At 43.1% G+C, this 24,757-nt stretch overlaps 1 protein-coding gene and 2 long non-coding RNA genes across 4 annotated transcripts in view; 1 reads left to right on the top strand and 2 right to left on the bottom strand.

The window, feature by feature from the left end:
* The window catches only part of LOC307215333, a 153,453-nt gene extending 143,617 nt beyond the window's left edge, over positions 1-9,836 (bottom strand). The window contains exon 1 of the long non-coding RNA XR_013838447.1: positions 9,623-9,836. This is a non-coding gene — a long non-coding RNA (uncharacterized lncRNA). The remainder of the gene's footprint in view (positions 1-9,622) is intronic.
* Positions 9,837-11,177: 1,341 nt separating this feature from the next.
* LOC307215346 lies at positions 11,178-15,567 on the bottom strand. Its single transcript, XR_013838470.1, has 2 exons — positions 15,430-15,567; positions 11,178-12,103 (listed from the first exon to the last, which is right to left on the bottom strand). It is a non-coding gene; the product is annotated as an uncharacterized lncRNA (long non-coding RNA).
* MID1IP1 (MID1 interacting protein 1) lies at positions 15,209-17,926 on the top strand. Of its 2 annotated transcripts, none has more exons than XM_079974541.1 (2): positions 15,209-15,389; positions 16,166-17,926. In XM_079974541.1, the coding sequence occupies exon 2, from the start codon at positions 16,470-16,472 to the stop codon at positions 16,977-16,979; it is 510 nt and encodes a 169-aa protein (XP_079830667.1). In that variant the 5' UTR covers positions 15,209-15,389; positions 16,166-16,469; the 3' UTR covers positions 16,980-17,926. The 2 variants fall into 2 exon arrangements, with proteins under 2 accessions (XP_079830667.1, XP_079830668.1); XM_079974542.1 differs by lacking the exon at positions 15,209-15,389 and adding an exon at positions 15,544-15,655.
* Positions 17,927-24,757: the final 6,831 nt, after the last annotated feature.

The following is a 24,757-nucleotide window of genomic DNA, read 5'->3' as shown; positions in this document are numbered from 1 at the left end:
AACTGCTCTGTACAGTGGTACCTCGGGTTAAGTACTTAATTCATTCCGGAGGTCCATTCTTAACCTGAAACTGTTCTTAACCTGAAGCACCACTTTAGCTAATGGGGCCTCCTGCTGCTGCTGCGCCGCCGGAGCACGATTTCTGTTCTCATCCTGAAGCAAAGTTCTTAACCCGAGGTACCACTGTACAGAGCAGTTTTAGACTGCAATCCTACAGTACCCGAGGTACTATTTCTGGGTTAGCGGAGTCTGTAACCTAAAGCGTATGTAACCTGAAGTGTATGTAACCTGAGGTACCAATGAAGATATGTGCAGACCAGCATGGATTACGGTGTGTGCAATTCTATGTAATGGGTGCAGGATTTATTTTCTACCCAGTACCACACATCTCTTTTTGTGTGTGTGCATCCAGCAAGGCAATCTGTATCTTGAATGTGGCTTCTGCATATAGATTGCCCTTGCAGGGCTGGGCTGCATGGTCACTTGTTGGACTATAGGTTTCCCATAAAATCTGCATCTCTAACCACCTTAGATGTGGCCTGCATATATATCTGACTAGCACTGAGGCTTGCAAAAGAAAAATAAATTAAAGACATAGGTCTATTTTCTTGGGAGGTAACAAATCCAGCATATGGACATTTCCATCTTTATTTTCATGTGGTAAGGCATTTATACAAAATCGTGACACCATCTGGGAAAACAGTATTTTTGAGACAGTTCCTGTATCATACAATGTCAGGGATTTTATTACAGGGACTACACCTCACCATGAAAGTGAGGTGGTAGAATCACAGTATAGACTACAACACCTCAAACTTAAATGCATAAATTTGACTTCCGGGTTGGTGCCTTCGGCAATGGCGGAATTCCTCTGACCGGGAGGAATTTGCCTCGTGGAAATCCGGGTCTGGCCGCCACGGCGAAGGCGGAGACCCATCAAAAATCACAGGCGGGTGAAGCCTGTGAACGTGGGATTCAGTGGGCACCTTTTGCGCCTCCCCTACTCACGGGGAAACCCGGTTTCGGGGATCCGGAGCGACGTGGGGTGAGCGGCGCGGTGCTTTGAATCGACTGCTTTTTCCATGGAGCGAAGCCGCATAGCTGTTGCCGGAGAGCGCTGACTTTTTCCTGTGGACAATTTGATCTTAAAGCAACTTCCCGTGAGTAGAATGAAGAATTGGATTTTTAAACGTCTTAATTTGGCATCGAAATGGGGAGGTTCAAAACAGGAAGTCCGCCTTCCCCTTTTGTAAATAGACTGAAGCAAAGAGGCTGCAAGCTAGAGTCTTGGAAAGCCTATTGTAAAGGACTAAATTTCCATCAGTAAAAAATATTAAACCCCCCTTGGAAGCAGGAGAAGAGGGGGGAAGTTTTGGATTGTATATGCCTGCAGGAGAGAGTGAAGAAAGCTAAAATACCACCACTCCGAACCTGGAAACGGGCTGCTAGCAAGATTGACATGCTTTGGATTGTTTATTGATTGTGAATAGAACGCTTGCTGACAGCTAGTTAAATAATAGAGATACACTGTTTCAATTGTCTCCGTCTGACCTTAGAAAGGAGTAAAAGTAACTGAAAACTGAAACTAATTTTATTTGAACTGTGTTCTAAAAGGGAACATTATGGATTGATACAAATAGCAACTGTTTCCCCCTAGAGGAAGCTTTTGAAACTGTTACAAGAGTTGGATTGGGGGGATTTCCAGCTGCAAGATAAAAATTGTGTGACTGTGGGATTGACCTTGAATCTCTTAAGTGTTATGGCAGATGGAAAGGAAAAGATAGACCAGTCAATCCCTGAAAAAACAACAAGGTCTGGGAAGACCTGGCAGCAACCTAGGAGGGCCTCAACATCGGGCCCCCTGCTTCCTCTGCAGCTGTACCAGTACATTCTAAATCAAGAGGAATGTTAACAGAAGAGACTTTAGCGCTGGCATTAAGTAAGATAAATGACTCATTGGAACAGCTTAACAAGAAAGTGGATGCGGCAACTATTAAAATCGATTTAAATACAGAAAGTATAAATAACCTGGGACAAAAGGTGAATACCAATACAGAAACCACCCACAAATTGATTCAGGAATCTACCTTGATACGGCAGACTGCAGAGGAAGCTAGGGAAAAAGCTGTTGCTGTGGAATGTAAAGTAACACAACTGGAGAGAGAGAGAGCCCCAGCCCTACAGAGGCAACTTGATGACCATAAGCTGATGCTTTCTATGATTGAACTTAAAGAAAAACAGACAAATCTGAGGATCAGAGCTTTACCTGAATTGGAGACGGATAGTTTGATAGACTTTCTTACGCAGGAATTTGTTGATTTTTGAGACTTGGACTTGGAGCAAGAGGAGTTCAGAATTGTGAGAGCCTTCAGACTTGGAAGAGGAGGGAAAAAAGAGAAGAATAGAATAAGAGACTGTTTGATCACCCTCCGAACTAAAGAAGAGAGAGACAGAATTTTGGGTTGGCACTACCAGAAGACATTGGAAGTACAACAGTCAAGAGTGGAAATTTTTAAAGACGTCCCGAAATATCTTTTGGATCTCAGATCTAACTATGGAGATTTGGTGGCCCTATTGAGAAGGAATAAAATCGTCTTCAGGTGGGAATTTCCCCAAGGTCTATCTTTCAGTTTCAAAGGAAGGAAAATAAAAATAAGATCAGTAGAAGATAAAGTAAAGTTCTTGTATAATTACGAAGAAGATCTGCAAAAGGAACTTGGAAAAGACCCGAGAGCATCGGATAGAAGATCACCAGATAGAGGACTAGAGCAAAGAGCATTGGACAGAAGATCATCAAATGGAGGAATAGTGGATATAGCAACATTATCCTTTGGACTGGACCCCCCAGGGAATGTGACACCAACACTACTAACAGAAGAAGAGCAAGCATTGGGTGCAGTTGGAGGAAAATCAGAGTAATTATATCATGGCGTTGCAAGTATTGAGTTGGAATGTTAATGGACTGAACTCCCCGGAAAAAAGACGAAGAGTCTTTCATTTATTGAAAAAAAGAACAATTGGACTTGATTTGCCTACAAGAAACACATGTGATAAGGCTACACAGGAAGATATTGAGTAAGAAAAGATTGGGCCATGAATTTATTTCATCAGATAAAGTTAAAAAAGAGGTGTAGTTCTTTATGCAAAGGAGAGCCTATCACCGAAATTTATATTCAAAGATGACCAAGGAAGATTTGTTGCAATTGAAATCCAATCACAAGGAGAGAAATTCTTGATAGTAGGCACTTATGCACCAAATGAAGGAAAATCGGAATTTTTTAAGAAGTTACATGAGACTCTGTTGGACTATATGGATTACAATATGATTTTGATGGGAGATATGAATGGAGTGGTGTCTACAAATATGGATAAGGCACAGAGACAGGTAATTACCAAAGATGGTAGACTACCAAAAACCTTCTTTGACATGACTGAAAATATGGATTTAGTTGATATCTGGAGAATGAAGAATCCTCTGGGAAGAGAGGGAACTTTCTTCTCTGAGGCTAAAATGACATGGACAAGAATTGACCAAATATGGGTAACTAGAGGACTGGCTCCGAAGACCAGCAAAGTGGAGATTTGCCCCAAAACTTGTTCTGACCATAATGCTGTGAAGATGGAATTGAAATCGATGCCAATTGGTTCCTTTAGATGGAGGATGAATGATACTTTATTTAGGAATGAAGAAGTGAACAAGAAGGCCCAGAAAACCTTGCGAGATTATTGGGGGGTGGGGTGGGATGAAATTGTGCATGAAGACCCCTTTGGTCTTGCTCTGTGGCCAGTTTGGCCTGTTAAACATAGCTACTGATGCTTTTAATTAAAGCTCGTGCTTTTATTAGAACCAAAGCACCAATAAAGGTAACCAGTTGGTACGACAAAAACAAACAAACCTTGAGAGATTATTTTGAGATAAATATGAATACTACAGTGGAAAAAAGAGTAATCTGGGATGCAAGTAAAGCGGTTATGAGAGGATTTTTGATACAACAGAATGCAATTAAGAAGAGAACCCAAAATGGAAAAAAAGATAAAATCCTGGAGAAAATAAAGGAAGGAGAGAAGAAACTGAGAGCAAAACCAAAGTCACAGGAGATCCTGAAAGAGATAAAGTTATACCAAGTACAATATATGAAAATGATGAATCAGGAAATAGAATGGAAGATTAAACAGATGAGACAAAAGACATTTGAATCGGCAAATAAGTGTGGAAAATTGTTGGCTTGGCAAATGAAAAAAAGACAAAAACTTAATACTATTACGAATTTGGAAGTGGAAGGAAAGAATGTACAGAACCCAGTGGAGATCAGGAAGTGCTTCCAGAGGTACTTTAAACAACTTTATACACAGAAGAAGCAGAAAGAAATGGACATTGATCGATTTTTGAAAATAAATGGACTACAGAAAATCTCTCAGGAAAATAAGTTAATGTTGAACTATAAAATAACGGATCAGGAGGTGAAAGGGGCCATCCAGAATATGCAATTAGGTAAATCTCCAGGACCAGATGGTTTGACTTCAAGATACTACAGATCTTTGAAAGAATGGTTAATACAACCATTGAAGGAAGTCTGTAACGAAATTTTGGAAGGGAGAAAGGCACCAGAGTCGTGGAAGGAAGCTTACATTACACTTATACCAAAAACAGAGACAGAAAAGACACAGTTTAAGAACTACCGCCCCATATCGCTGCTTAATGTGGATTATAAAATTTTTGCAGACATTTTGGCTAAAAGATTAAAAAAGGTTCTAGTAGAAGAAATTCATAAAGACCAAGCGGGCTTTCTCCCGGGCAGACATTTGTCTGACAACATGAGGGATATAATTAATATTCTAGAAAAATTACGTGAATATCAATACCAAGGCAGTTTTGATATTTGTGGATGCAGAGAAAGCCTTTGACAACATCTCATGGAGTTTTATGAAGAAGAACCTACAGGGGATGGGGGTAGGCCAAGGCTTTGAAAATGGTATAGGTGCACTTTACTCAGAACAAAAGTCAAAACTAATTGTGAACAATGTAGTGACAGAAGAGTTTAAGATTGAGAAAGGAACACGACAAGGCTGCCCAATCTCTCCATTGCTTTTCATATCGATCCTGGAGGTATTGTTAAATATGATTAGAAAGGACCAAGAGGTTAAAGGTATACAAGTGGGAGCTAAACAGTACAAACTGAAAGCATTTGCTGATGACTTAGTATTGACTTTACAGGAGGCAGAATCTAGTACCAAAAGGGTACTGGAACTGATTCAAGAATTTGGACAGGTAGCAGGCTTCAAGTTGAATAAAATGAAAACTAAGGTTTTAGAGAAAAATTTAACTGTGAATGAGAGAGAGAAGTTCCAGGAGGAGACAGGATTAACATTGGTCAAGAAAGTGAAATATTTAGGAGTTAACATGACTGCCAAGAATGTGAACCTGTTTAAGGATAATTATGAAAAATGTTGGATTGAAGTGAAAAAGGACTTAGAAATATGGTCAAATTTGAAGCTATCATTGCTAGGTCGAATTGCTGCGATAAAAATGAATGTATTGCCAAGGATGTTGTTCTTGTTTCAAACATTGCAAATTATAGACAAGATGGATTGTTTCAAGAAGTGGCAGAGAGATATTTCCAGATTTGTCTGGCAGGGCAAGAAGCCTCGAATAAAATTTAAGATATTAACTGATGCTAAAGAAAGAGGTGGATTTGCCCTGCCAGACCCTAAACTTTACTATGAATCAGCTGCTTTTTGCTGGCTGAAAGAATGGCTGCTTCTTGAAAACACTGATGTGCTGGATTTAGAAGGTTTTAACAATGTATTTGGTTGGCATGCATATTTGTGGTATGATAAAGTAAAAGCACATAAAGCGTTTAAAAACCATATTGTTAGAAAAGCACTGTTTAATGTTTGGATAAGATATAAGGACTTGTTAGAAAATAAAACCCCAAGATGGTTGTCACCAATGGAAGTGAAGGCACAGAAAAAACTCAATATGGAGGCCAAATGGCCGAAATATTGGGAAATGTTGGAACAAGATGGAGACAGAGTAAAACTGCAGAGCTTTGAAAAATTAAAAAACAAAGTGCGAGATTGGCTCCATTATTACCAAATAATGGAGGCATATAATTTGGACAAAAAAGTTGGCTTCCAGGTCAAAAAATCAAAATTGGAAACAGAATTGTTAGATCCCAAAATTAAGAATTTGTCAAGAATGTATAACTTGCTGTTGAAATGGAACACTCAGGATGAAACGGTGAAATCTGCTATGATTAAATGGGCACAAGATGTTGGATATAACATTATGATGGCTGACTGGGAACAGTTATGGACCACAGGTATGAAATTTACGGCATGTAATGCCTTAAGAGAGAATTTAATGAAAATGATTTATAGGTGGTACATGACACCAGTCAAGCTTGCAAAAATTTACCATTTGCACGAAAATAAATGTTGGAAATGTAATGAGATTGAAGGTACATTCTTTCACCTTTGGTGGACATGCCCAAGGATTAAGACATTCTGGGAGATGATTTATAATGAAATGAAAAAGGTATTTAAATATACCTTCCTGAAGAAACCAGAGGCCTTTCTCCTGGGCATGGTCGGCAAATTGGTGCTAAAGAAGGACAGAACTTTCTTTATGTATGCAACAACAGTAGCAAGAATACTCATCGCGAAGTATTGGAAGACACAAGATTTACCCACCCGGGAAGAATGGCAGATGAAGTTGATGGACTATATGGAACTGGCGGAAATGACTGGCAGAATCCGAGACCAGGGAGAAGAGTCGGTGGAAGAAGACTGGAAAAAGTTTAAAGATTATTTACAGAAATATTGTAAAATTAATGAATGTTAGAAAAATGATGGAATGAAGTTATATGGCTTTAGCAGAAATGTTATAAGGAATTAGGTACAGACAGATTGTAAATGTATTAAAGGGAAAAAATAAGGTTAGAATTTGTTAAGATAAATTACAGGACAGAAAACAGAGGAAGATGGAAAGGAATTGCTGAAACAGCTAATTGAAGTGGAATACAAAAAGGGAGGTGTGAGGAGGTTGCTGAAACAAGTGAATGAAAGTTATGATATCGAAATTATTGGATGTGTTTTTAATTGTTTTGTTTGGTTGATTTAATGTTTTAGGGTTTGGGTTGTGTGGTGTTTTTGTTTTGTTTTTGTATTGTATTGTATTGTCTTGTTTAATTCTTTTTCTTTTCTTTTGTAATCTTTAAACGGCTAATAAATATTATTTTTTTAAAAAAACAAACTTAAATGCATAAATTTGTTCCTCCAGGTGGGGAGTGTAAGGGCTGTGTGACAAAGGACAAAGACCTGACTTGGTCAATGGTATTACAAGGAACTTGAATTTTTTTTTTTAATTAAAGATTTTCTTGTTTTACAGAAGTAAGTGTAATGTCTTTCATATTTTTTTCCATGTAACATTTTTACAAATCCGTTTCATTTGTTGAGACATTAGGGGGAGGGGGAAAAAGAAGGGGTGGAGGGAGGGAAGATGGGTGGGGGTGGGGTCGGGTGGCGATGTTTCTGTTATACTTGAACACCACAGGCTCGGAAAGGAGGAGGAACCCTTCTCCTGAGCAGCAACAAGCCCAGCAGCTGGGGAGTTAACACATTCCCTTCCCCAGGCCCTCCCACTGCCTTATCAGTTTTACAAACTTAACACACCCCTGCAGTGGTGCTGATGCTTCCCATCAATTGCATGAGAGAAACACAGCCCTTCTCTGTTTCCACAAGGTTCCTGAGTGGGAGGAAGGGACAAGTTGTTGCAAGGGCATCCTATTTCACTCCAAAGGCCTTTGATGCCTCATCTGATTCATGGTGAGCTTCCCAAAATGACTTGTATCAATTTAATCAAGTTTAACTTGCAAAACATCCTCTAAGTCTAAAAGAATGCTTGGAAGTGTAGCTTGCTCAAGAGCCAGAACGTTCTGTTTCAGCGCCCTCACAAGACTATAGTACTCAGGGTTCTGTGAAGAGACATAGTCATGGGCATTGCCGGGGTGGGGATGGAGGGGCAACTGTCCCCTTTAAATCAATAAAAATCAATAAAAATACATAGCAAACTGAGGTTCTGCCCCCCCCCCACAAAAGGCGTGCCCCCCCCAACAAAAATCCTGGCTACGCACATGGACACAGTGACTATTAAACCAGTTGAAGTCTGCAGTGTAGATACATCTTGTTAACAGTCAGCAAGAAACATAATCAGCAACCCCTAACGTGGGCAACCATATGGCAAGCTTAAAGGTACTAGTGCCGGGATATCCAACATAATGTCCTCAAGATGTTGTTAGACTACAACTCCCATTAGCCCCAGCCAGCACTGCCAATGGTAAGGAGATGATGGAAGTTGTAGTCCTACGACACCTGGCACCTAAGGTGGAAGAAAAAGACTCTATAATGTACAGTTTTAGGCGGCAAACCTATATACACTTCCCTGGGTATAGGTCCAGCTGAACTCAAGAAGACTTACTTCTGAGTAGACATGTATAGAAATGTGCTGTTAGAGAACAGAAAAAGGTCAAGAACGTCAAGTGAGGATAATGCTAACAGTGGTGAGTGCAAAAAGAGGAAGGGTTAAGAGTACGTTGCAAATCTTAAAAAAGGGAAGGGTGTGAACTAAACAAAATGCTACTTTTGGAGGCTCCTACATAGATAACAGAAATAGAAGTCTGAGAGAAAAGAAGGAGGTTCACATATAGTTTCTGTTCTTCTCACACTCTGCAGATTTACAAGTCTGTAAAATATAGATAAGTGAAGAAAGTTACACTTAATGGCCACTGCTTCTCAACAGGGAAGATGTGTTTTCTTTACTTGAGGGCTCATTTTTTCCTTACAGGTGTCACTGCCATAGTATGTGTAGGAAAGCTTTTAAAAAGGAAAGAAAAAAATATATCTATAACTACCTTTAATTTCGAAGTGGCACTGGCAGGCACTGCTATCTAAGCTTTTGACGATAAAGCTTTGCTGAAACACACACATTCCTCTCTCAGTTTTTTGGGCGGTGGCAGTGGTAACTAGACTTTAAGGAACAAGGCATTTGAGTAAAGGGTGTCAGGAAAATAAAGGGAGTGCAGGGCAGCATTTGACAAAATAGGCAGCTTCTTCCTAACAAATTATGTTTAGAATAAGGAAATACATAGGTTCTAGCTACCCAGAGACAAATTATAATATAACCTGCCTTTTATAAAGTGTCCATTTGCAATCAAACGCTAATAGGTTGATACCTGACCATTGCTTAATAGACTGTACACTATTCTATTTCAGTTCCTCATTTATTACAAATTATTTCTTTATTAATCTATTTCCTCCCCCCACCTGATTCAACAATAACAGAATACTTGTGTGAACAGCATTATAGAGTCAGCAGCTGTGAACTTGAAAAGCAGAGAAGCTACTGATCCCTTCAGATCACAGCCCCTAATACAGTACTGTTTCTTAGCACAATATTCAACTTTTTGTTTAGGTCTGAGACCCACCTGCAGCCCATACATGCCTTTGTGGACGTTTCTTAATATTTTACCGAAGGTTTATGTGGTAGCTGGCTGCTGTTGGGACCCACAATAGGTAGGCCACAAGTCTAACTCACACATTTTAAGACTAGTGGGTTTGTTACCTCAGGGAGGCTCCTTTTGTATTCACTGCAGTGGAACATTCTGGGCATATGAAGCCACAACACTCCCTCTCTGAGAGCTGTTTAGATCCAGGGAATTGCCTCCATCCTCTTGTGCAGTATTATGGGTTGGCTGCACACCTCTAGTACCTCTGAAGAGGAACCTACACAAGGAAGCTGTGTGGGCTAGTTCCTTTTAGGATATTGCAAACAGGTGTTGTCAGCTGGCTGCAAAAGAGAGTGTGCCCTGAACCATAAAGGGCACTCTTCTTTTTGACATAGGGGTTAACACTTGCATGATGCTACTCATTTCTTAGGTATGGTACCCTATATATCTCATAGGGTGTTTGTGTAGGAAGTTCCTATGCAGACAGGCCTTCAGTATATCCTTCAGTACCTGCGCTTTAGTCATTAACAAAACATCACGCTTCAAAGTCTTCCCTCTAAAAACAATCTCTGGGGAATGCCATGCTTCATCTGGTAATGAATACGTGAGCTTCCTCACTGCTTTCCCCAAAGAACTGCTGTTAAAAGATAAATGAATGGTAAAGAATGTTGACACTGGGACACAGATTACTCTTTGCACAACTATAGGAGGGCAGCAAGCGGGCATCAGAGCCTCCACAAAATCTTTGTACGTGCTGATTTTCATATCAGAAACATATGTTTGCAACTTTTGTTCTTTTTCAGAATTAGGAAATTAACCAAATTCAAGTCCCTTTTGATGATGTGCAGATTTAAGCTATGTGCTGCTTAGGGGAAGAAATTAACAGGATATATGGAATTAGACAAAATAAAGTCCTGACTGTTTCCCTCTCTAAGCCTCTATGCTGATTTTCATAAACCATCACATACATATAATGAAGCTATATATTACATCTGTACCTATTTTGCTACATTTGTTGCAAACTATATATATATATATATATATAGTTAAGAAAACTTCATGGGTGTGGGTGGGTGTCTAGTAGGCAGCTAGGGGGAGAAAATAAAAAATATTTATACTAGTATAGTAATTTTTAAACAGTCATTACATAGAAGAAAACACAGCCAGAATATGATGTTCCCTCTTCTGTGTCAGTAGTATGACCTAACATTTTTCATGTGTTGAAAGATTTCTTACAACTTCTGGCAATTTGCTGCTAAAGATGTATTGTTTACTCTCAACTGTGTGTCACTGCACAATTCCAACTGAATTCTCTTGTGATTTACCATTGAATTCTTTCCCTGCTTTTTCCAGTTTATTATTTTTTCTATTAGACTTACTACACAAAATCTACAATACCCCCCTCCTGGAAGAAAATGGGCACAAATAAAAGGGCATACCGCACTGGGAAGTTTCTTTACTCAAGCCCTGTTATAATGAAATAACAGCACTAGTAATGGTAATAATACAATTTAATATATATGCATTGCATGGTTTAATTGTATTGGGTTGTGTGTAACCCACCTTGGGATTCCATGGTGAAGGCCAAGTTATAAATGCCTATGAACGAACTAATAAAATCAGCCCTGGAAGGGACTTATAACAAACGAATACACAATGCACGAACATATACCAGCAGTTCCCATTTATTTCAATGGGGCTTGCGCAGGAGAACTTCCCATCGGATAATTTACGCCTACAGCAACTGTTCCCACCATAATAGTTTACATTTGCAGATGCACTGACTCTGCTTTAGATAAGGTAAGCCAGCATTTATGCCAGCTGTATTTTTGTGGGTATTGATTTATGTGAGGGTGTATAATGATGAAATGAGTCTAGGAGGCTGTAAGTAATATAAGAGGTTTATTCCCATTCCTTTCTTACAGAGGAAGCGCGGTAAGAGTGTGCGGGAAATAAGGGCCCATTATGTCCCGGTGCCTTGGCTTATTGTGGTTTATAGGTTGCCAGGGCAACACTCAGCTACCATTCCCTTCTCCTCCCCGCCACGAGACCCTCATGCTGCTCTTTCAGCTGCCACTCCTTTGTTGCCACGGGCGCTGGAGCAGAAAGAGAATGCGAGCGTTGTTTCTGATTGGGCCTCGCCGAGCCTTGCTTATTAGCATATGAGGACGGAGTATGACAGGCAGGACGAGAGCCGATTGGCTGAGGCTGGAGGTGAGGCTGTGGGGTGATCCCGGCAGGCCGCTAGCTCTCGGACTTGAGCGGGAGTCGGCTCCGGGAGGCCGCGCGCGCGCTCGTGCTCGAGTGTCCTCCTTTACCCCTCGCGGTGTCGCGCGCAGATCCGTGTCAGCTTCGCACTGCTCCCGTCTCCTTTTTTGTCCTTCCGACGGGGCTTCCAGACGGCGCGCCGCGTGTGTGCAGCTTGTTTTTGCTGCTGCGCTGGGGAGCACGCGGGACCTGCGTGTCCAGTTTGGCCGAGGGTGGTGTTCACGCAGCCGAGGCTTGGAAAACTACCGAGTGCACGCCCAGTTGTACATGATTCAGGCTTGCCGGGATCTTCCCGTCGTAGAAAGTCGAGGCAGATGTACTTGGCAGCCCTGCCAAATGTGAAATAAGAAGCCAAGTTAGGCCGCCAATAAGATACAAATAGAAACTAAAAGCACAATTTCAACCCCCAACCGTGGGTGAGAAAGGGATCGGACGAAATTTGCTCGCCATTTTTTTCCAGATTGGGGTGGGGACGTTACAAACCTTCCTTTTATAGGCAGAATGACGACCCAAAAACAACAACAACCCCGGGGTGTTTGTATTGTATCGTTTCTTCTATCTGGGCTCGAGAAGTAACTTTGCATTCATGCACGTTTCCCAAAGAGTATTAAGTCCCACTGAACTAAGTGGGGCTTGCTTCCAAGTAAATATGGATGTATGAGAAAATGTACATCTCTCTCCACACCCCTACGGTCTGCTAACTGACTGCAACCGATATTTCTTGCCATGGAAAACCTGAGTAGTCTGTGTTTAATAAAAATTCTCTGCTCCCTATAATCTGCATAAGTCTATATCAGGGTTGATGGGGGGTATTTAAAGCTGCTGGACCTGCAAGAAACAAAACTGGGATGGGGAAGTTGTGGCCCTTCAGGTGCTGCTGGACTACAACTCCCATCACCCAAGGCTATTAGTTATGCTAACTCCAAAAACAAGGGTGGGGGCTCCCATTCCTCATCCCTGGACTATAAGAATATAGGGGAATTTGCACTTGTTTTTTTCTATTGTAAGCCACCCTGTGACCTTACCTTGAAGAACAGATAAGAGATGAAATAAACAAAGCCCTGCCTAGAAGCAACCAGAGACTTCTTTCATATTTTCTTGTCTGGGGTAAGGTGAGGATGAAAAGTCAATGTTGGTGCATTTTGTACTCTTTCACCCCAAATATTTCCTCTGGGAGATGGAAGCAGCTGGGGATTATTTTGATACAGCAAATGGCTCAGTGGGAAAGGGTCAGAGCTTTCCTGAGACTGGGGTGGGGGGAGAGAGAGTCTTGTTAGACTAAAGTTAGAAACTCAAACAAAAAAAGCAGTTGGTCCCTAGGGATGTCCCCAGTCGGCTGCCCCCCCCCCATTGCTCCAGCCTAGAAAGGGTTAAGTGGCTCCTCAGAGCTGTCTCCACATTTCCATTAAGAATGAAACAAAACAAACAAACAAAACCGCCCACTGACTGCTCAGTATTTCCCTGCCTCTTATCTGGATTGATCCCAGGAAAGAAAAATAAACTGAATTCTGTTTCTGGAGACTCCTTTTCTGTGATAGGAAATTGTGCAGGAACAGCAAGCTGGCCTTTTGTCTGGGATTAAAGGACATCTTTACTTCTGAAACGAGAGGTGTTTGGGGCTCAGTCTGGTGCAGTAATGGCCTCTCACTACTCCAAAGTCATCGTCACTCTGCTGGGCTTGATGGCATGCTCCACTGGGGCAGACCCAGCTATGAGGTGGAGTACTGCTGCCAGCATCAGTGCCAATTTCAGGCGAGAAAATGCCAGAAATCAGGGTGATCTCCCCAAAAACTGGTGATTTCTGGCACCACTTCTCCATCACTGGGGGACACAGCCAGTCACAGCAGCAGAGTAGGTGGTGCAGGAGTGCTAAGCATGGTGCCTCAAGTGGTGAAAAAGGAAGTGCCACCCCGCTACTGCTGTTGCTGCCACCACCACCAGTGCCGCCATACCTGCTGCTGCCACCGCCACCCACACAGTACACCCTGCCACATACCCACTCCTGGCAGAGAAGCAGCACTGCCATCAGCACTCATTTGAGATGAGTTCTCACTCAAAATAATGCGACATCTTGGAAGAAGTAGGCAGGGCATCTGTGGGGGTGCATCTTGGGGGCATTCACCGCCTGAGGCTACAGCTGACCGGGTTGAGAGTGCGCATATGAATCAGTGCTGGATTACCAAATGGGCAAAGTAGGCACTGGCCTATGGGCCCCACACCCCATGACAACGGAACAAAATAATATTGATATGATCTTAAAATAACATTACAATCAAACTTTCTTAGTTCAATTTTATCCTGCCTAGGGGCCTCCACAGGGTTTAATCTGGCACTGATACGACTTTCCTAATCCACCAGCTACCTTTTACTTTCATGCCAGCACCAGCTAGGATACTGCCTTAAGAGGAAGCAGAGACCTAAGAGGACAGGGTGAAACCCGTAAAAGCCACCCCTGCTTTGTTTTGCCAACTTCTCCCCTCTGCCACTGCATGGAGGCCTGGTGGGGCCCTCTGCCACCACAGGGAAGCCAAATGAGATTTGCTGCTGCCACAGCCTGGCCCCTCAAGATTGGGGGGCACTCAGCCCTGTCCTCACATATGCCCCCCATAGAGTTGGTGGCGTGCTTCTGTGCCAGGGGTGGATATGTGGCGGGGCACTTCCTATTTCACCACTTGAGGCAAAAGAAGTACAGTGCTACCCCGGGTTACATACGCTTTAGGTTACAGACTCCGCTAACCCAGAAATAGTACCTCGGGTTAAGAACTTTGCTTCAGGATGAGAACAGAAATCGCGCGGTGGCGGCGCGGCAGCAGCAGGAGGCCCCATTAGCTGAAGTGGTGCTTCAGGTTAAGAACAGTTTCAGGTTAAGAACGGACCTCCAGAACGAATTAAGTACGTAACCAGAGGTACCACTGTACTACCCTGTCACTCCTGCCCCCACCTGCCCCCCCCTACTACTGCAACCTGCACAGTGTCATCTGCTGCATCATAGGAGCCAATTCCTAGGGCGTGAGATCCCTTTGGCCCCCCAATAAAATATTTGAGGGGGCTGCCCCGCCAGTTGATGGGCATTGCCGTTCAAATAGTGTGTGCGCCCCGCATCATGTGATTGATTTCGGGGGAGATCACTCTGTCGCTGACTTCGAGCATGATCTCGCCCCATATCGGCGCCAATGCCTAGCACCGCTTCTCCACTACTGGCGGAGGAGCCCCCTTCGCCCCAGATACGAGCTGGGCCTCCTCTCGGAGCTGCCTTTTCCTTTGGTCTCCTCGTGGGGTGTGGAGCTATGCTCGACCATTTCCCTTCCCCCGGCTGCCACTAGCAGTCGCCGGGTACGCGCAGCTCCCTCCCTCCCTCCCTCCCTCCTGGGTGCCGCCGGGAGAGAGGCGGAGCCGCCGCCGCCTCGTCCCCGGTGTTACATGTGGTCACTCGGACTGAGACGCCTCCTCCGCCCCGCTTCACTGCAAGGGGGTGGCCCTTGGAAACACCTCGTTTTAACATACACGCTATAAATACGACTGGCTCAGAGCATGGGAGCAGAGCTAGAAGCGAGACACTGGGACGCTCGCAGAGCCGGCCAGACGCAGCCAGTGTGAGTCGCCGCTCCGAGCCCGGTGAGTGAGTGGGGAGGCGGCGGCGCGCTGCTCTACGCACCTCGGCTTGGCTTTGTTCATTTGCCGGCGGCTTGCAGGCGAACAGCTGTGCGGCCTTGGGTGCCTTGTTTCTGGGGCTGGGTCAGGTCGACGGGGCGGGGAAGGGGGCTCGGTCCAGCTCAGTCTTTTTTCTTTTGCCTGGGGGGACTGGAAGGCAGTTCTCTTTAGGCGGGAGGAAACCCGGAGTGAGCCGCGGTCGGCTTCCTCTTGCCGGCTCGCCTGTGTCGGTATGCAAGCAGCTGGGGTGGGTCTGGCGGGAAAGGGGTCTGCAACGGAAACAAACGAGGCAAGAGGATGCCGAGTTTCCAGCTTCTCCGGATGGGAGCCTATTGGCAACTCTACCGAGGGCAGACGGCATTTTTTCAGGCTCTTTGCTTCTGCTCAGAAGCACTTTCCATTAGCTCAGCGGTTTTTTAGAACGGAGATCTAGAGCCGCGGAAGTACTTGCATTGATGGGATCTGGCGGGCGGGTGGGGGCAGGGAGACGCTTATTCAAGTGGTTTCCTCGCCCACATCCCATTTTCTCTCCTGGATGGAATAAGATCTGGGTTTGAACGCAGCTCTAAACGTTAAGAAGGTGGGGGACGGAACACAAAGCAAGCTTGGGGTCAGAAGAGGCTGGGGCATAAAGAAAGGCTTGGAGCTGGGCGGGAAGCGGAGGGAGGCTTGCTGCTGCTGAGGGTTTGGGGCAAGGCACGGGGCTGGTCCTAATCGCCATCTTTTGTTCTCTTTCGCAGCCACTCCTTGCAGCAGAGGCTTTCTTGCTTCCAGCCGGCAACTGAACTGGGAAGCTGGGCGGAAAGACGGCTTCGTCCTTGGCAAAGAGATACCTCGCGCCAGGGGGAGAAAGAGCCGGCACGCTCGCTTTTTTTCTCTGAGAAAGGAAACCAAAGGCGGGAAAGGAAAGCAGCAACTTTTCATCAGTTTGGCGGCTTTTTAAACTCGGGCCTCGCCTGCTCCCCGAAGTCTTGCTCGGCGCCCTCTTCCTCCTGCGACAGCAGCAGCCCGCCTTGCCCTGCCGCGCCTCCGCCAGCCGCCAGGATGATGCAGATCTGCGAGTCGTACAGCCAAAAGCACTCGCTCTTCAACGCCATGAACCGCTTCATCGGGGCCGTCAACAACATGGACCAGACGGTGATGGTGCCCAGCCTGCTGCGGGACGTGCCCCTCTTGCTGGAGGAGCTGGACGCGGGCGGCGGGGAGCGGGAGGCCTCGCTGACCCCCAACGGCGGCGCCTACTGCTCCTGCAGAGACATGTACAGCCACTACGTGCTGCTCAAGTCCATCCGCAACGACATCGAGTGGGGCGTGCTGCAGCAAGCGAGCGAGGAGGCCGCGAGCCGGAAGAAGGACAAGCTGAACGGGGGCCCTGGCGCCGTGGACATTAGCCGAGGGCTCCCCGAGGACGAGGAGGTGGAGGAGGACCTGGAGAAGCAGTTTCACTACCACTTGAGCGGACTGCACACGGTGCTTTCCAAACTGACGCGCAAGGCCAACGTGCTCACCAACCGGTACAAGCAGGAGATCGGAGGCAATAACTGGGGACACTGAGCCAGGGAGGGGAGGATGCAGCCAGCCTGCCTTGCCTGCCTGCTTGCCTGCCGGGGTGAGAAAGTCAGAGGACGTTTGAGTTTGTAAAGGGCTAGGGAAGAACGTGTGTGTGTTTGTGTGTGCTGAGTGGGAGAGAAGCAAATGCTCTTATGTGGCTTTGTAATTGGAGCAGAGAAGGAGCATTTCAGGGGCCAGTGGCGAGCATCACAGCAGATGTAAAATTGTATGTGTCTAGGGAAGAAGAATGAGGGTGGAAGGGACTGGCTTTCTTGCTAGGCATATCCTAGTGGGGTTTTACTGTTGGCAACGCTGAACATCCATGGAGGCGGGGTGATGAATCTCTGCCTGGTGTAGCAGGCATAACCAGGTAGTCGAGTATAATATTTCCAGATTCTGAGGACTCGGAATGATGTACAGTGGCCCAGGCCAGTTACTGAAAGAGTGTGTTTGTAATCACTGGAAAACTGTGTGTGCACGCACATGTGTGGTGGCGGCAATAGTAGTGGCGACTGCATCACTTCTTTCATGTTTGCACTACTTTTGTAACGTTAATATATATGTATATAAAGTCTTAAGAATTCTCTTTGCATGCTCCTAGATCTGCAGGCATCTTATTTTTTACCAACGCACAAGGATGTACATTCATTACTATTAATTAAACTTTTTTTTTTTACAAGCGAGGTGAACAGTTATTGTTCTCCTTTAAGTAAAGTTACTTACCTTTCCACATTACATTGAACTGGTCTATATGAGGCTGCAATTGTGTTACTTAAGTACTTATTTATACTCAGTTGCAGAGGATGGAACCAGTTAACTAATGTGCACCCCTATTTCAATGGAAAGATAAAAGGGTCTCATTGTTGTACATGCATTGAAGATTTATTTAAAACTTTTTTTATTCAGATGTAGAGTATATTCTAAAATAAATAAGCAAATATATTGACTAAGATGGACTTCACTGGTTTTTATGCTGTGCCTCTACTAGAATTTAATGCTAACATCTATTTTGCAACACACAAACTGTATATGAAGCGATTCTTGACATTATCTTTTTTGGAGGGGTGGGGGGCTTGATCTAGTTCACTACAGGGATGACAGGCCTGTATTCCCCACTCTCCCCCTGTGGTGCACAGGGACAGGCCCATACTTATTTTGTACATTTATATCCTGGAACACAAATGTCATACAAGGGGTTCTTAGGATCTCTGCCATCCATTCAGTAACTACATCCAGACCTGCTTTGCTTCCAGGCCATCCTCTCACTCAAGAGGGTATGAACTCAGAGCTCTATTATGCCCTGCTATGCATGGGCACTGTGCCCACTGTATATTGAACTGAGCCCTTTTAAAACCAGAGACAGTTTTCTCATGGACTTCAGTGAGAGATAGATTGCCCGACAGTGCAAGTTAACTATCCATCTCAGGGAGTTGCCTTTCAAAGCAACATATAGTTAATTTAAAAGAACCTCAACAAGTGGAAACCATGTTCTCTTAGCTCTTCTTCAAGTTGCCTTTACAAGTCAACACCTACAGTGAGTGCAAGATATTTATATGGATGCAGGTTGATCTTTTAAACCTAGTTATTTAAGTACCTTAAGACTTGGTAACTACTAATCAGATTTAACTGCAAGTTATTTATGTTGTGACATGGATGCTTCTAGACTGTTCTTGGAATCAACAGCTTCATTCTGTGTGGTATTTTCTAGTTTAAATCCAGGTATGCTATCTTGGAGTCTGAACCAGTGTTTTCCTATTTTTTCAGAACATATACATACAGTGCATTGTGGTTATATTCATATGCACCCAGCCTAATCTGGAGACCTCTTAAACCTACTTTTAACAACAGAGTAGTTGTTTGGTCATTTCAGCAATACCATTTAAAGCTTTTAAAACAAAAAATGCCATATAATGATGTAAACCCTTTAAAGATGCGGATGCATTTTATAGATTCAGATCTGAAAATTCCTTTGGGCTTTGTTTCAACTTTTTTACAATAATATGCTAATGCAAAAGCATTTCTGGCCGTTCTGGGCTATATCTTTGTGGGAAGTGGAAAAATAGAAAAGGTACATAATCCTGCTGAAACTAAGCACTCTTACGTGAGTAAAAATGATATAATTGCTCTTAAAATGGTTTTAAAAAATATTGTGTCTCTTATAATAAAATGGCTTAAACTGAAATCACAATCCTATGTCTCCTCGTCCAGAATTTATCCCAATACAATCAATGGTGCTTAATTTTGAGTAGACAAGTGCAGAATTTTTTCTTTGACTTTATAACTGGGAAAAATGTCACTATTAAGCCTTTTAGATGTGATGGCAGCCACCAGAGGTGGAATGGATGGCCTTACTCTATTTTTAAAATTCATACAATTTTAAGTTTTTAATTAATATTATAGTCAAACCAAGATTTTAACAGTTTTTATGGAATTCACTTTTATTTTAATATGTCTTCAACTTTGCTTTTTTAAAGTCAACATGTACTTTAATAATCCTGTCAGCAACAATGCAGACTTGGCTTTTTGGTTTTTTTTACACTACCCTCAGCAACCTTGAACAGTTAGGGATTGAGCAGGGCCAACTATCACCTGTTTTGGGTACTCTATGCTGGTCAGCAGGCTATTTAAAATTTCCCACCATGCATTGGAGCACTGTGGGAAGTTATAATGACAACCTATTTATATTTCCCACAATGCCCTGACACAGTTACTTTAGAAGTTCCAGGACATTGTGGGGAATTAGAAATGGTAGGTCATAGTCATCTGCCACTGGTCTCAAGTAGCACTGGCCTGGTTGGGAAGCACTGACATGGAAGTTGACCCTCAGAGGGCACTTTGTTGAGAGCATCCCCAAATCTGGAGTTAGTTCAGTTCCTGGGAATTCTTAACTTAGTCTTCAACTCTCTACTGTTTTCCAACAGTAAGTCCTCTGAACTTAATGAGACCTGGGAGTAGACATGGATGGGAATGCATTGCGAGGAAAATATCAAAGGAACATGGGGAGCCGCTTCTTGGCAGGCTAGACTATTTCTCCATTTTGTTCAGCATTGTCTGCTCTGACAGGCAGTGCTCTCCTGGGTCAAAAGCAGAGGTCTTTCCCATTACCTGGGATACCTCCTGTATGTAGACCATGTTTACCATCAAACTGTTGTCCCTCTCCCTAAGCTAGATATGTGAGGTGTGTAGTTTGCTGAATGTCAGCCATGATGCCATTGCATTCTTTTCTACCTGAATCATTTTTAAGAAGTCAAAGAAAGTGCTTTTAGTTCATTAGGATACTTATCTGCATACCATGCTAACATTGTTATTAATGGGTTCAACTAGTAATTGCATCACTAATAGCATAGTAGATATTTCTCACTGAAGTTAGATCTCATGAAACATTCCAACACTGGCTAGAGATGAAACAGAGATACTTTACTTTATCAGGAGTTTCCATATTTACATTTTTCTAAGCTGCCTTCAGTTGTAACAGGCCCCCTCCCTGCTGGCTACTCAGCTTGCTGCTTGCTACATCCTGTAAAAAAAAATAAAAAAAAATTTCCCCTGGCCTTCTGATGATTTTGTCAACCTAGTTACTTGCTTTTTAATTTCCTGTTGTCTTTACTTCAGAATAAAAACCTACCTTATCTTGGCCAGTGGTTTAGACTACTGCCAATAATGATCAACATTTGCTGCCACTGTAGTCTTATGCTTCAAAAGCCAGAATTTAATACACTTAGGGCAGTTTCCAACTAACGCATTTTGTCAGTGCAAGGATTTCTTCCCTCCCCCATTCACATGTGTTTTGGACCTCCCCAAATCTGCTCTATAGAAAACCCAATAACAGATTTAGGGGATGCATAGGTGGAGGAGAGAGGGAAATCTCCACTGCGCAAGCAGAAATCATTGCACTGATAGAACATGTTACTACATTGTATAGTTGCAATCCTAATCCTAATCCTAATCCTCATCCATTACTTGGTAAAAAGTCTAATTGAAGTCAACAGCAAATACTTCTGAATAGACATAGTTAGGCTTGTTCTGCTAGGGAAAAATACCTGGCGTGTTGGCAGCCCTTTTAAAAGAAAGTTCCTAAGCAAATGCTCTTGGTAAGTTTGATTCATAAGAATATGGGTGTAAACAAATAGCCAATTAGTCAAGCTTCGGATTAAATGAGAGGTTTGCTATAGAGAAGATGCAATTAGGAATAGCATTTACAGAAAAACTGCAGTATTTTGCCAAATGCTTTGCTACGTTGCCTGGAGAAGATTAAACAACAGGCAGGGTCCAACAGACCCATACTGTTCTTTTTGTTTCAACCTGTTGCAAAGACTCAGTGAAACTGGGCAGCTTCAGACAAACCACATGCTTCATCCAGGCATCAGGAAGCAGACCTGACTAGTGAAAGAGTGAATGGAGCTTTCTGGGAGACTTTTCACACTTCCATTTTATAGAGGAAGTAAGTAACTATTGGCAAAAGGCATCCACATCTCAGCCAAGTTGGAACAATGAATGCTGACAAGACATCAAAAGGGATGTTAAAATGTGTGGTTTTTTAAAGAGCCAATCGATGCAGGACAATGTTGGATGCAGGACAATGTTGGTCTTCCACGCCACAAATGTCTAGCATGCGTGAAGGGAAATATGAAGGCAGACAGACAGACATTCCATATCTTGATCTTCCCCAGTATGTGACTGGAAAATGAACTGTACACACTTCGCAAGTAGGGTTAGCCAATCTGTAAACTTGGCTATTTGAAATGGAGTATAAAAAATGTAAGAGCTCTGCTGAATCAAACAAAAGGCCCATCTAGTCCAACACATCAGAGTGGCCAGCCAGATGTTTATGGGAAGTACACAAGCAAGACAGCAAGACCCAAGTGTGATAGCAGTGGACATTTGTGATTACCACCAAGTGGTATTCAGAGGCATACTGCCTGTGACAGCATATAGCCCTTATGTCAGGTGGACATTGGTAGCCTTATCGTCTATCAAATGTCACATCTGCATCATGCACTTAAAGCACATAGCTTCCCTGAAAGAATCCTGAAAACTGTATCTTGCTAAGGGGGCTGGGAGTTGTAGTTTTGTGTAGGAGTGAACTACAGTGGTACCTCGGGTTAAGTACTTAATTCGTTCTGGAGGTCCGTTCCTAACCTGAAACTGTTCTTAACCTGAAGCACCACTTTAGCTAATGGGGCCTCCTGCTGCGCAGTCGGAGCATGATTTCTGTTTTCATCCTGAAGCAAAGTTAACCTGAAACACTATTTCTGGGTTAGCAGAGTCTGTAAGCTGAAGCGTATGTAACCTGAAGCGTATGTAACCCGAGGTACCACTGTATATTTCCCAAGAGTCTTTGGGGGAAGCCAAGTGTTTTAAATATATGGTGTGGCTGTGTCTGATCCTCTTTTAGAGCCATCCATGTTTATGACCAGTGGCTCCTTTGGGAGTGAGCTCCATAGTTTATCCAAGAGCTGCATGGAGGAGTAATATATTTTGCATGCCTTGAATCTTACAACACTCAGCTAGATGGCCTCAGGTTCTAGTATTATGAAAGAGGGAGAAAAAAATTCTATCCTTACTTTCCACACCATAAATATGGGTTGTGTTAGTAGGAGCTGGATAGGCAAGGTTAGGCAGTCTAGCAATCTGGATGGTGTCAGTCACATCTTTGACACCCTATGAAGCTCAACCAGGTTTCTGGTATTGTAGAGAGGTATCATAGGTGCAAGCTATCTTGTTACATCTTCATATTATACTTCTTCCTAAATTCCCTCCTTCCCCAGTCAATTAGACTTCCAGCATCCAGAGTCAATAGATAACTGAGCTGAGGCATCAGTTTACCATTTCAGATTAATGATTCACCAGCATAGTATCCTTTTATAAAGCCTGCTCTTCCAGATGCATTTTCCCATAGTGAGTTGTGTGTTCTTCAAAATGCTTGATTTGTGAGGAAAATGGCATTGTGTACTGTAGATGGCTTATGCCAGGCACCCCCAAACTTGGCCCTCCAGCTGTTGGGGGGACTACATCTCCCATCATCACTAGCTAACAGGACCAGTGGTCATGGATGATGGGAATTGTAGTCCCAAAACAGCATTTGGGGATGCCTGGCTTACACTTTCTGAAACTGACAATGACCACAAAGGACACTGTCACCAGCTACTTGTAGCTGCTCATGTGACCCTACTGATTTGATTTGTTCATTACATGGGAGAACACAATGCCAATTGAACGATACTCATGAGGTTCCCCATGTTATTTACACACCTGTGCTGAGGACATTAAAAGGGGTTTTGGTGCATGTTCAAATTGGTGGCTAGCTACTCTTGTAGTAGGGAAATGCAAACTGATTATACATGGTTAGGCCTTGCCCAGAGAAATTGCTGGAGGCTCAAGTTTCTTTAAGGCAGAGCTTTCCAAACTGTGTGTCGCAACACATTAGTGTGTCAACTGCAGTGTGTAGGTGTGTTGCACAAGCACTCCCCGTGCTGCTCCTGGGGCTGGAAAGGGTTAGTTTAACCACTAGTAAAACTTTGCTAGTAAAACTGAATTACTGTGTCGCAAAATGATACAAAACTGAATTCCTATATCCAAAAAGTGTGTCAACAACTTGAAAAGTTTGGAAGCTCTGCTTTAAGGCATTCAGAGACAATGTGGCAAATGAGAAATACGCTGCAAGTCAAGTGAAAACAAATAGGTTGCAAAACATTTATCTGGCTCTAGTTGCATTTGGGTCTCATCATACCATTGCAACTGAGAAGGTCAATGCAGCTGCAAAAAAATTACACATTTGATTAGGAAGGGTAAATTTTTTAAATTCGGAAGTCAGTTCAAATGTACAGTGGTACCTCGGGTTAAGAACTTAATTCGTTCTGGAGGTCTGTTCTTAATCTGAAACTGTTCTTAACCTGAAGCACCACTTTAGCTAATGGGGCCTCCTGCTGCTGCTGCGCCTCCGCTGCACGATTTCTGTTCTCATCCTGAAGCAAAGTTCTTAACCCAAGGTAATATTTCTGGGTTAGCGGAGTCTGTAACCTGAAGCATATGTAACCTGAAGCGTATGTAACCCGAGGTACCACTGTAATGGCATCGCCCAGTGATTTGAGGATCTGATGATGTGCACTCTTAAAGCCTAGTTCCCACTTAAAGATATTTGCATTTGCGAGCCTTCACGGTTACAGCGGTTTACAAGAAATTTTCAAATCATCAATAAAAAATGTTAAAAACAATTAAAAACATTTTAAAATAATTAAAACTAACAATAAAAGAGATTAAAACAACAGCTACATGGCTTAATAGGCTTGATTAAACAAAAAATTCAAGCAAGCACTGAAAATAGAACAGTGAAGGTGCCTTTTTTTGCATTCCTCCTGTTTGGATTTTTGGGTTTTTGTAATTTTGTAAACCTTTGGGTTCCCTCAAGCCTGTTGCTGCAGACCTTCAGGCAGCTGAGTTCACTATTACCCTATTTATGATGTAGATGCATAATAATCACAATTTGTCAATGCGTAGAAGATAATTATGAACTTTCTGGCAAAAGTGCATTCCAATGCAAAGGTCCTCAAGCTGTGGTCCATTCAGGTGGTTTGTCTGATTTCAATATTCATATTTACTTTTAATTGATTTTTTAATTCCTTGTATGTATTTTGTTGTATTATCATTACAATTCTATGGAATACAATAACATAAAGCAGTCAATAAAACACCATTAAAAACATACAGTATCTACCACAAAACATAACACTTGCTGTAAAAGAATCATTAAGTGGTCTGCCAAAACCAGGAGCAATTTTCAA

Source organism: Podarcis cretensis (genome assembly GCF_951804945.1).
Source record: "Podarcis cretensis genome assembly, chromosome: 4".
Lineage (NCBI taxonomy): Eukaryota > Metazoa > Chordata > Lepidosauria > Squamata > Lacertidae > Podarcis > Podarcis cretensis.
The sequence above is the reverse complement of the archived record's forward strand: the minus strand, read 5'-3'. Positions and strand labels throughout refer to the sequence as shown.

Bases quoted from the DNA above. Each gene is read 5' to 3' on its own strand.
- MID1IP1 (XM_079974541.1), top strand. From the start codon at position 16,470: ATGATGCAGATCTGCGAGTCGTACAGCCAAAAGCACTCGCTCTTCAAC.